Source organism: Microcaecilia unicolor, chromosome 13 (assembly GCF_901765095.1).
Source record: "Microcaecilia unicolor chromosome 13, aMicUni1.1, whole genome shotgun sequence".
In the NCBI taxonomy this organism is placed as follows: Eukaryota; Metazoa; Chordata; class Amphibia; order Gymnophiona; family Siphonopidae; genus Microcaecilia; species Microcaecilia unicolor.
Genome location: NC_044043.1, coordinates 84,172,451 through 84,183,917, shown reverse-complemented (window position 1 = coordinate 84,183,917; position 11,467 = coordinate 84,172,451). Strand labels below are relative to the sequence as shown.

At 46.0% G+C, this 11,467-nt stretch overlaps 1 protein-coding gene across 1 annotated transcript; it reads left to right on the top strand.

Moving 5' to 3' along the window:
- The first annotated feature begins 3,086 nt into the window (after nucleotides 1-3,086).
- On the top strand, nucleotides 3,087-11,168 carry LOC115456803 (kelch-like protein 21). Its single transcript, XM_030186112.1, has 3 exons — nucleotides 3,087-3,254; nucleotides 10,087-10,159; nucleotides 10,655-11,168. The coding sequence occupies exons 1-3, from the start codon at nucleotides 3,133-3,135 to the stop codon at nucleotides 10,964-10,966; spliced, it is 507 nt and encodes a 168-aa protein (XP_030041972.1). The 5' UTR covers nucleotides 3,087-3,132; the 3' UTR covers nucleotides 10,967-11,168.
- The last annotated feature ends 299 nt before the right edge of the window (nucleotides 11,169-11,467 follow it).

Genomic DNA, 11,467 nt, shown 5'->3' with positions numbered 1-11,467 from the left:
TTTTTTTCTCTGAAGGGCAGATGGCTGAGGATTTTGATCAGGTTGATTCAGGAGCTGAAGCTCTTTCAATGGAGGAGCACCCTGAGAATTTTCCATAAAGAGGATTTACAGAAGCTCATTTCTAATTTCCACTACCTTGTGTTTTGAGGAGCAGGAGTCCCCTGCTGTAGAGGGATGGAGGTTGACCTCGTGAATGGCATTCGAAGGCCAGGTAAGACCTTTCCTATGCACCAGGATATTAGGGATATTAACCACAGTGGGATGTGCCAGATTCTGCCTTTCATCCCACTAAGTCTATGGTGTATCTTCATCCGGTTCCGGACTCCGATAAATCTCTTCTGAAGCCGCTGGTGGTGGACGTTGTAGTCTCTGCTGTTACTAAAAGGAATACGGTTCCCGTGAATGGCTGTACTGCCCTTAATGATGTTCAGGATCGCTATATAGAATCGAGTAGCTTTAATGTCTCTGCTTTGGCTGTGCAGGCAGCTATTTGTGATTTCTTTCGTAGCGATCTTGCTTTCGGTGGTCTGAGAAGGTGTTGGATTGCTGTTCGGATGATTTGTTGGCTATAGATACAGAAGTGACTTGAGATGGGTTTGGCCTTTTTGGCGGATGTTTTTCTATGATTTTGCTGAGAGCTTCCTCTGTCTATGGTTTTAAGTGTGGTGGCATGTAGGTCTCTTTGGCTACGGGGTTGGTCAGCAGGTGCGGCTTGTAAGTCTAAACTTAGTAGATTTCCTTTTAAGGGTTCTCTGGTGATGAACTAGACTAGCTGGTCTGCAATCTGGGAGAGACTAAGAGCCAGAGATTGCCTGAGGATCACCCTAGAGGTTTTGGGTGTGATGTAGTCTTGGGCTGCGGTAGGGGCTGAGATTTTGTCAGTATAGACCAGGCAGAGTGGCTCCAGTTCAGCGGTCCAGGTTCTTTTCAGAGGACTCGGTTCTTTCAGGGTAATTGAAGAGGAGGTAGGGAAACAGGCACCTCCTTCCCGTTTTCCTCTCGTCTTCAGCAATCAGGATTTGCGGGCCCAGCTGCTGATTCCCATCAGAACTCGCTTAGCGCAGTTTTATTGGAAGTGGGCCCAGATGACCTCCGACCAGTGGGTTATAGAGGTTATTCATTCGAGAAGGTACGCTTTAGAGTTTGCATGTCCTCTGCCAGACGCCTTCTTGGAGTCTCCCTGCTGCTCTTATCTCAAGGCGAGGGTGGTCAGAGAAACTCTTTTCCAAAGGCTTTTTGCCCTTCAAGTAATTTGTCCAGTTCCCTCTTCAGAGCTCAGACAGGGTCAGTATTCTAATGAAGGTTCTTTTATATCTATCCTAGTTCTTAAGGCAGTCAGTCATTCTCTGTGTCGTCTTTTGTATGGAGACTCTGCGATCGGTCACTGGCATTCGGGCCGGAGAGTTTTTGACTGCGCTAAATCTGACAGAGGCCTATCTGCACATTCCTATTTGGACCACACATCAACGTTTTCTGTGCTTTGCAGTGATGAGCAAGCATTATCAGTTTTGGGCACTGTCCTTCGGTCTGGCGACAGCCCCTCATACATTTACCAAGGTGATGGTGGTGGCTGCAGCTCTCAGAACAGAGGGCATTCTAGTTCATCCTTACCTGGATGATTGATCAGATCAGTCATATCAGGAGATTGTTCAGGTCACGGACCGAGTGGTACGCTTCTTGTAGTCCCTAAGTTGGGTAGTCAATTCTCAGAAAAGTTGTCTTCAGCCGTCTCGGTCACTAGAGTACCTGGGGGTGTGCTTTAATACTTGGCAGGGTCAGGTTCTTCTTCCCCTGGTCCATATCCTGAAGTTGCAGTCTCAGATTTGCCTGTTGTTACAGTCCTCTGTACTGAGTGTAAGGGATTATCTTCAAGTACTGGGTTCCATGGCGGCAACGATAGAGGTTGTGCCCTGGCAAGGGTGCACATGAAGCCTCTTCAAAAGTCTCTGCTTTCCAGGTGGTCTCTGCAGAGGAATTCTTTGCAGTAAAAATTGTCCCTCCCAGCGCAGGTGATGGGCGGCCTCTGCTGGTGGCTCCAAAGGGAATGCCTTTAGATCAGCTGAGATGGATAGTGGTCACAACAGATGCCAGTATCGGGCTGGGGAGCTCACTGTCAGGGGCAGTATGCTCAAGGTCTTACTCGATCAACCTTTTGGAAACCAGAGCAATTCTGCTGGCTCTCCAGGTGTTTCGCCACTTGCTGTTGGGTGAATCAGTTCGCATCATATCAGACAATGCCACAGTGGTGGCCTATATCTGTCAACAAGGGAGGACAAGGAGGAGTCAGTTGGAGTGGGGGGGGGGGGCAGGGGTTGAGAGGAAAACCTACAAATATTTATTTAAAGTAGTTCTGCAAAAAAAAAACTGTAGCTAAGTTTCCTCAGCAACAATGTGAAAGACTGATATCAAATTATAGGAATTGCTTGGTTTCAATTATTGCTGCTAAAGATGGTGCTTGAGGAGGGAATTACCTGTATCACCCATGTGAAAAGTAACTTTTGTTGTTTATATAAATGACACAATTTCAAAACTTTTGGATTTTACTCTGGTTCCCTTTGCCTAATATTTGTTTTAAAGATCAAAACTATTCCATGTAGTAATAGTGGAAATCAGGAGGAGGGTCAACAGCCTTTATCACAGCATTGCATGTAAAAGCTGCATCAACTTCTGTTCACTCAGGGATTCATTGAAACATACAGTGTCAAACAAGGGTGTCAAAACATAAACGTATGGCTGTACATTGCTAATTTTAACTTTAAAAACATCTGTAGTGAGGCAAGAGTAGGAAATAACTACTTACCAGGAGTTACGTTTAAGGCTAACAATGTTTTTGAAATGCTTTCTCTTAGGTGGGTCTGATGGTTCCAGACTCTACAATTATGTATGGCGGTACAACTCCAGTGTGAATGAGTGGACAGAGGTGTCTCCGATGCTGAAACCAAGGGAGTATCACAGCTCAACAGTTTTGAAAGGCTTGCTTTACGTTATAGGCGCAGACAGCACAGAACGCTATGATCATACTATAGATGCCTGGGAGGCATTGCAGCCTATGTTATACCCGATGGACAACTGCTAACTACTTCTTGTCGAGGGAAGCTCTATGCTATTGGCTCCCTTGAAGGCAAGGATGCCATGGTTATACAGTGTTATGATCCAGAGACTGATTTATGGTCCCTCTTGAACTGTGGACACTTGCCACCTTGGTCTTTTGCACCAAAAGCTGTAACACTCAATGGGCTCATATATTTTGTAAGGTGAGAAACGGTTTGTTTCGAGATTGCTTTTAATTATATGCAGGGCTGTGGAGTTAACACTAAACATCCAACTCTCTATTTTTCTATTGTCCGACAATTGCTACTGTGTATAGTATTTAAGAGAGATTTTGCTGTTTCTTTATGTATAAAATTAGAATTAATAGACTATAAAATATATTTATTTGAAGCTTGAACTTGGAACCTGAAGAAAAAAAATGCTGCCAAACAAAATATTCAATACACTAAGGGCTCCTTTTACAAAGCTGTAGTAGTGATTCCGGGCTCCTTTTACAAAGCCAAGCCACAGTAGTGATTCCAGCATGGCAGATGCAGCAAAGCCCATAGGATTTGAATGTGCTTTGTCACATTTGCCGTGCCGGAATCGCTACCACAAAGGAGCCCTAAGTGTTTATTTTGAGGCCCGAGTCAGTACATTTTTATTGACTCCAACCTAAATTGCTTCCAACTCGGATTCCACAGCCCTGATCAAATGTGTATGTTCTTGATTTCCAAGTGCATTAGAGTAGTACCGTCCCCCAGACGCACACAATTTTTCAACAAATTGGATTTGTGTGCAAAAGAATCTGAGGGCTTCCTTTGGTTGATCTGGCCAATTCCCCCCCCCCCCCCCCCCCCTAATCTGCATGCCCATGTTGGTGAACATGCTGTATGCATTTCTGATTTGCAAGAGAGTTTTGGTCGTCTTCTTAGAGCAGACAAAAGCCCTCAAGTTCACCCAGCTTTTTTGGTTGACACAAGCTGTTTAATTTGACCAACTTTTTTGGTTCTTTTGATTTCAATAAATCTGGAACTGCCATTGTGAAATGTACTGCAGCTTCTTTGTTTATACCTAAGCAGGCTTACAGGGTCATGTCAAGGCTCACAATATCTGTCATGGGCAATTTTGGTAGCTCACCTGAGATCAGCCTCTATGGAGAAGATTTGTAGGGCTGTGATTTTTTTTTATCTAGATGTGAGCTACAGTAGGGAGCAAATTATAAAAGCTCACTGGGATAAGGCACATTCCCCGTAATGAGAAGGAACAGTTAATTGAAGGAGGTGCTGATCCTTTTTGGTCTTTATATTTGTTCATCAATTACATTGCATGTGTATTTAATATTAAACCAGTTGACTTCGTGCTTCAGGTTGCAGCATATAAATAAAGGGGCTCATTTTCAAAACAAGTCCAAAAAACATCAGAAGGTTGGCAGAAGGACGTTTTTCTCTGAACAAATGTCCAAGTTGCAATTTTCAACACCCCTAGTTTGGATGTTTTGCTCCACAGTTCATCCAAATTTCAAGGGGGTGTGTTTTGTGCGGGGTAAGGGCGGCACCAACAGATGTTTTTCTGCAATAGTGGAACAAAATGAGAACATCTAGGGCCAAAATTAAGATGTTTTGGCTAGACCTGTTTGTCACGACCAAAAGGTGCCCTAAACGACCAAATGACCACTGGAGGGATTAAGGCATGACCCCCTCCCACCCCCCCAAAGATATGAAAGAAACAGTACATACCAGCCTCAATGACAGCTTCAGATGTTAGGGCCAGTCCTATTAGAGAAGCAAGCAGGATCCTGGAGTAGCCTAGTGGTCAGTGCAGAGGACTGAAGAAAACTCAGGTTGCCAGAGAGGCTCAACGCGAGAGGATTTTTGGAACCAAGTCTGAGTCCACGATGTCTACATCGAGGTCGGTGGCATCAATGTCGAAGACCACATCGGGAGCATCTGCCATATGGCTGCTTTGAGACCCATAGACGCTGGAAGCAGTAGTGCATCGGGTGGGTCTCCACCTGTCTCGACACCAGCTGCTGCACAGGGCCCCCGGGACTGACCAGCGTTGGACGTGAGAATTCAACGCCATCCTCGGCACCAAGGAGTCTCGACACCGAGCTTCAGGTGAAGACGAAGAAGCATTGGCATCGGTCATCTTGACCAGGAGCTCTGGGCCATTGAGGGATTTGGCACCCAAGAAGCATTGGCGCCAGAAGGATTGCTCCCCCTCTATTCAGGAGGTACCGCTGCGTCTGTCTCCAGGTAGCCAGGACTTGACTCCTGTCTCAGCTCCATCAGTCTGCAGCTGTTCTGAGCCGGCACCTCAGTCTTTCCTGGTTCCGGGCCTTGCTCCGAGCTGCTGGATTGCCTTTTGCAACGGTGTGCATCAGTATCCGGGGGGGGGGGGGGGGTGCGCTTGCGCCTACCCTATCTCCCGTTGCAGCCCCTGCTTGGCTCTTGGCCTGCGGTGCGGCCTCCAACGTACACTAGCACCCATGCCAGTACCCCCTGACATCAGTGGAGGAAGCTTTGCCGGAGTCCAAGGCAGGAGCTGACTCCTTGACTCCCTTCTCGGGGACATGGCTCTTCTAAGTCAAGGCAGGCACAGTTTGGCCCTATCATGTGGCGTTTGTCTGACACTGACGAGGAATGCTGATGGGAGTCGGAGGAGGATCCAAGGTAGTTTTCCGGAGTATGAATCCTATGCATCCCCTCTGAACCCTCCCCTCCACTTGAAAGGAGAAAGTCTCCTCCAGAGAGACTTTTGTTCCCTCCTTTTGTAAAGGAAATAGCTGAGACTATTCCATTTCATTTGGAAGTGGAGGACGAGCCCAGGGCTAAGATGCTCGAGGGTCCTGGACTATGAGTTCCTCTCCTAGGGAGGCCCCTGTCCTGCCTAAGAAGATTGACACCATGTATTGGATCCACAGCACACCTGGTTCTGATGGGCCCCAGTTGCCTCATAATTCTTGTGGTGGTGGGAATCTGCTCTCAAAAGAGCCAGGAGTTCTAGAGACTATGCCTCTGTACCCCCAGGCAGAGAAGCTAGTACCTTGGACTCTTTTGAGAGGAAGATGTTCTGGGCCTCAATGCTCGTGTCCTGTATCCAATCTACCAACTCTTACAAATGTGTACTTGCGGGACTCTGTGAGCAAGCTGTTGGCGGACTGTCTCTCACCAGAGCAAGCCGAGTTTGTATGCCATGAAGCAGAAGGCATGTTGTAAGTTCTTGGACAGGGGTGCCTACAATACCTTTGACATGGCATCCTGTATCCCTGCTCAAAGTATAGGCAGTGCACAGACTCTCATGGCTGAATGTTTCTGACTTGGAACAGTCGGTTCAGCGGAGGTTGGTGGATGCCTCATGCTGTGGGTGGGGGGGGGGGGGGGGGGGGGAACATAATCTTTTTGGAGAGAAGGTTGAGGTCGTCGCTGACCAAATCAAGAAACACAGTGATACCATCTCTTCTCTCTTCCGCCGGGGGCCTTCCTGCATCACCGCTTCCTCATCTAGGAGGTCTTTTGAGACGTAGTTATGCCACCACTTCTCATCAGCCTGTTCAGGCTCAAACCCCAGTGTGCTCGTTCTTGTCAACAGCGCACACCAAAGGCTCCTGCTGCTCCCCAGTCAAAGCAAGGGGTGAGCTTTTGACTGGCTCCAGCAGACCATAGCCGCCTGTAAAAGTGTCCATCCTGGATGACTTGATGGGGGGAGGCTGAAGTTTTTTTTTCTTTGAACGGTGACCCATGTAACCTCCAACCAGTGGGGTTTTCCAAATAGTTTGCCTCGGATACACCCTCAGTTGGCTTCAAAAACCTCCAAATTGCCCACTGAGAGCTCTGCACGAGTAGGTACATGCAGAGGAACTCTCCTGTCTTCTGAAGGTCCATGCGGTCGAGCCCATTCCACCATGGGAGGAAGGGCTGGGATTCTATTCAGGTACTTCCTTGTGCAGAAGAAGATGGGGGGGATGTGTCCCATCCTAGAACTAAGGGCCTTGAACAAATTCCTGGTCAAGAATAGTTCAGGATGGTTTCCTTGGGCACCCTTCTACCAATAATTCAGAAAAATGATTGTCTATGCTCTCTGGACTTGAAGGATGCATATACTCGTATCCTGATACTCCAGCCCCACCGGAAGTATCTTTGATTTGGCTGGGAACGCCTCACTATTCAGTACCATATGTTGTTGCCTTTGGCCTTGCGTCAGCTCCCAAGGTATTTATCAAATGTTAATGGTAGTCACAGCGTCACTAAGCAGACTGGAGTCCGTGTGTTCCCTTACCTTGACGATGGCTGGTGAAGATCATGTCTGAGGACAGTGCTCAGGAGTCTATGTGGAGGACTATTTGGGTGCTAGAGCTTCTAGGGTTCGTTACAACTACCCCAAGTCCCATCTTTGCCGTGCTCAACAATTGGCATTCATGGAGCCCCTGCTCGATACACAGCAGGTTTGCGCCTTTCTCCTAGGGACCGAGGAGCGGACACTAGTTGCTCTGGCTTCTCAGGTTTGAGCCTCGCAGCAGGTCACAGCTCGCAGATGTTGAGGTTGCTGTGCCACATGACTTCCACATTTGTGACACCCATGACCTGCCTTCACATGAGATCTGCCCAAAGGAACCTAGCCTATCAGTGGTGTCAGGCTATGGGAGATCTAGCAGATGTCATTTAAGTGCCTGCAGAGCTTGTTCACTCTCTCCTCTGGTGGACCATTCGATCCAATTTAACTCGGAGGACTACCATTCCAAATCCAGCCTCAAAAGGTTCTGACGATGGATTCATCTCCCCTAAGGTTGGGGAGCTCATGTAGATAGGCTTCACACTCAAGGACACTGGTCCCGCTAGGAAATAGGTCTTCAGATCAGTCTTGAGCTTCGGGTGATCTGGAACGCTGTAAAGGCTTTCAGAGATTGGCTGTCCAACCAAATTGTGCTCATTCCAAACAGGTTGCAATCAATGTATTACATCACACCATCTGTGTCAGGAGGCTGTCCAGATGGACGCTGGGCTCACCAACATGGCATGTTCCTGCAGGCCACTTATCTGACTGGCAAAAAAAACAGTCTGGCTGATAGGCTGAGCACGGTTATGCAACCACACAACTGGTCTCTCAACATAGGTGTTGTCCGCGAGATCTTCTGAGTGTGGAGCACCTCTTCAGTGAATCTTTGCCATTCAATTGAATCACAAAGTCCCTCAGTTTTGTTCCAGGATGCAGGCTTACGTTGGATGCCTTCCTCCTGCATTGGGGACAGGTCGTCTGTATGTGTATCCTCCCATTCCTTTTATAGGGAAGCCTTTGCTGAAACTCAAGACCACAGGACCATGATCTTGATTGCACCTTACTAGCCACAGCAGATATGGTTCCCTCTTCTTCTGGAGTTAGCCTCCGAAGAACTGTGGAGATTGGAGTGTTTTCCGACCCTCATCATGCAGAACGAGGGATCTTTTCTGCATCCCAACCTTCAGTCTCTGGCCCTCGCAACCTAGATGTTGAGAGCCTAGAATTTGCTTCTTTGGGTCTGTCAGAGGGTGTGTCTTGGGTCTTGGTGGCTTCCAGAAAAGATTCCATTAAGAGGTGGTGTTCTTTCAAATGGAGGAGGTTTGCCGAATACCTGCTTGAATACCTTCTACACATTTCTGAATCTTGTCTTGAGACCCTCCGTAAGGGTTCACCTCAGTGCAATTAGTGCTTATCAACATGTAGAGGGTAAACCCATCTCTGGACAGCTTCTAGTTGTTTTGCTTCATGAGAGGTGTGCTTTTCTCGGAGCCTCCTTTCAAACCTCCACCCGTGTCATGGGATCTCAATGTCGTTCTCATCCAGCTGATGAAAGCTCCTTTCGAGCCATTGACTTCCTGCTATCTGAAGTACTTGACCTGGAAGGTCATTTTCATGGTGGCTGTTACTTCAGCTCGTAGAGTCGGTGAACTTCGGGCTGTAGTAGTGGATGCATCTCTATAATAAGTTTCATCAACAGAGTAGTCCTCTGCACGCACCCTAAGTTCCTACCTAAGGTTGTGTCAGAGTTCCATCTGAACCAGTTGATTGTCTTGCCAACATTCTTTCCTCGACTTCCTCCCCATCCTGCCGAGAGAACCTTGCACTGCAAACATTACATGGAGCAGACAAGGCCCCCACAGTCTGCCCAACTTTCGTTTCTTCGATCCCAACAGGATGGGGGTCACCATTGGGAAATGCACAATCTCTAGAGGGTCATGTCAAGGCTCACAATGTCCGAGCCCATGGCTGCGTCGCTAGCCCACTTGCAGTCAGCCTCCATGAAGAAATTTGCAGGCTGCAAAGTGGTTTTCAGTCCACACATTCACATCTCATACTGCCTTGAGCAGGATACCTGACATAATAGTTGGTTTGGACAGACAGTGCTGTAGAATCTGTTTGGGTTCTAGAATCCAACTCCACCCCCTCAGGCCCATTTATTTCTGTCTCCAAGCTGCCATTCTCACTCAGTTTGTATGTAGTTTCAGTTATGTTCTCAACAGTTGTGAGGCCCAGTTGACCAGTGTTTACTGTTTCGGTGAGCTGGATGCTAGAGATTCCCTACTTGTGAGAATAATAGCTCTGCTTGTCCTCGGATGAAAGCGAAGATACTTACCTGTAAGCAGGTATTCTCTGAGGACAGCAGGCCTTATATTCTCACAATCCCTCCCACCCTCCCCTAGGAGTTGTCTCCTATTATTTTATTTTTTCATGCTGTAGTATTTTAACTGTGGTAACCCACCTTTGCGGCTGGGGTTAGGCACTAGTGCATGCACAATGGAGCATGACGTATACTCCACAAAGTTCTCTAAAGCTTATTAGCTCCAGACCGGGCAACACAGCATTGCATTACCCACTTGTGAGAATATAAGGCCTGCTGTCCTCTGAATACCTACTACAGGTAAGTATCTTCGCTTTTCATGGAGAGATTGTAATTCAGTATTTGCCTTGCTAGTTGGACTTAGGCTTATAGAGACTGAGCAATTCTAATGTCGCAGCCTTCTTCCTATTGGTTTATCTGCTTCATGTCCACTTTTTTTTTTTTTTTTTTTTTTTTAGGGATGATTCTGCTGAAGTGGATGTGTACAATCCAAGAAAGAATGAATGGGACAAAATCCCATCTATGAATCAGGTATTTGGTTGTTTGGGTTGTTCAATTAAAAACCATTTCTTTTCAGCCTTCTATTGAGTGATGGGTAATTATATGACTAATGGGAGGAAGCAGAGCAGCTAAAGAATGCCAAGTAATTTTTAAATAAAACACTTGCTTACAATCACAGTCTCCATAGAATAACTTTGTCTTTCTGTGACCAGCATCTTGAGTAGTCATATGACTTTTATTTTAATGGAGGGTATTTCCAGACATTTTCATATCTTGTGGCATAAATGAGAAATTTTGACCTTTCATTTGCTTTTTAATGTACTGTATAAGAGACTGCATCTAACCAAGTTTCTGAAACTTGTTTCTTTCCTTCTCTTCTTTTTTGTAAGATTATATTGTTTTCCTAATCCATTGCTCCCTGCTGTAAGACCTGTCTATCTTACTCTCTGTGGTTCACTGCAGTACCAGAAAAGCCGCAAGTGGGAAGTACATAGTGACCAAAAATGTGTTTTTGTTTCATTTTAGGTTCATGTTGGAGGAAGCTTAGCCACACTTGGTGGAAAACTCTATGTCTCTGGAGGCTATGATAATACATTTGAACTATCAGATGTGGTGGAAGCTTATGACCCAGAGATGAGGACTTGGAGCATTGTGGGGCGTCTTCCACAGCCCACATTTTGGCATGGCAGTGTTAGCATATTTCGACAATTCATGCCACACACGCAGTATGGGTTTGATAGTACTGGCTTAGATAATGCTAATAATGAGAGAAATGCTATTCACCTTAACAGGCATGACCACAATTTTCATAATCGTAATCTCAATGAATTGTATTGATGGTAAAACCAATCTGGAGGCAGAAGCTAATTGTCATTAAATTGATGAAATGTTAACGGGTTGGAAGAACATTTAGAAAATGACATTGGTCATTTGCTGAAAGATGGACAAACATCTCTTGGTAAATAGAAATGCTGTTCTCATCATAACTTGACATATACTTTCTGCTTCTTGTTGAAGGATCTGTAATACGTGAGGAGATATTAAAGATGTGTATTTAAAAAAAAAGAACCAAAAACTTTATGGGCAAGCATTACTGTGTAAGTTGATTATGGTACAGTACATGCTAACTAGAATCTTTCAGTGAAGCACTGAGCTATGTATCATTACACGTTTGAAAATTGATACGTCTACGTTTGCCTTGTTATGCATGTGAGGTTTAATTTAATAACTGTAAAACATATATAATTTTGCCCATGTTGATGGAAAGAGAGGACATTTACTTTGTTAGTAGGAGAGGTGGAACTGTTAATGTCGGTTATCCTGTGAGCTGTATAGGTA

What these genes read in the sequence shown, in the direction of transcription:
- LOC115456803 (XM_030186112.1), top strand. Translation starts at nt 3,133, where the DNA reads ATGGTTATACAGTGTTATGATCCAGAGACTGATTTATGGTCCCTCTTG. An exon ending in GGGCTCATATATTTTGTAAG is followed by an intron (nt 3,255 to 10,086) that starts GTGAGAAACGGT and finishes TTTTTTTTTTAG; the next exon opens with GGATGATTCTGCTGAAGTGG. An exon ending in AAATCCCATCTATGAATCAG is followed by an intron (nt 10,160 to 10,654) that starts GTATTTGGTTGT and finishes GTTTCATTTTAG; the next exon opens with GTTCATGTTGGAGGAAGCTT.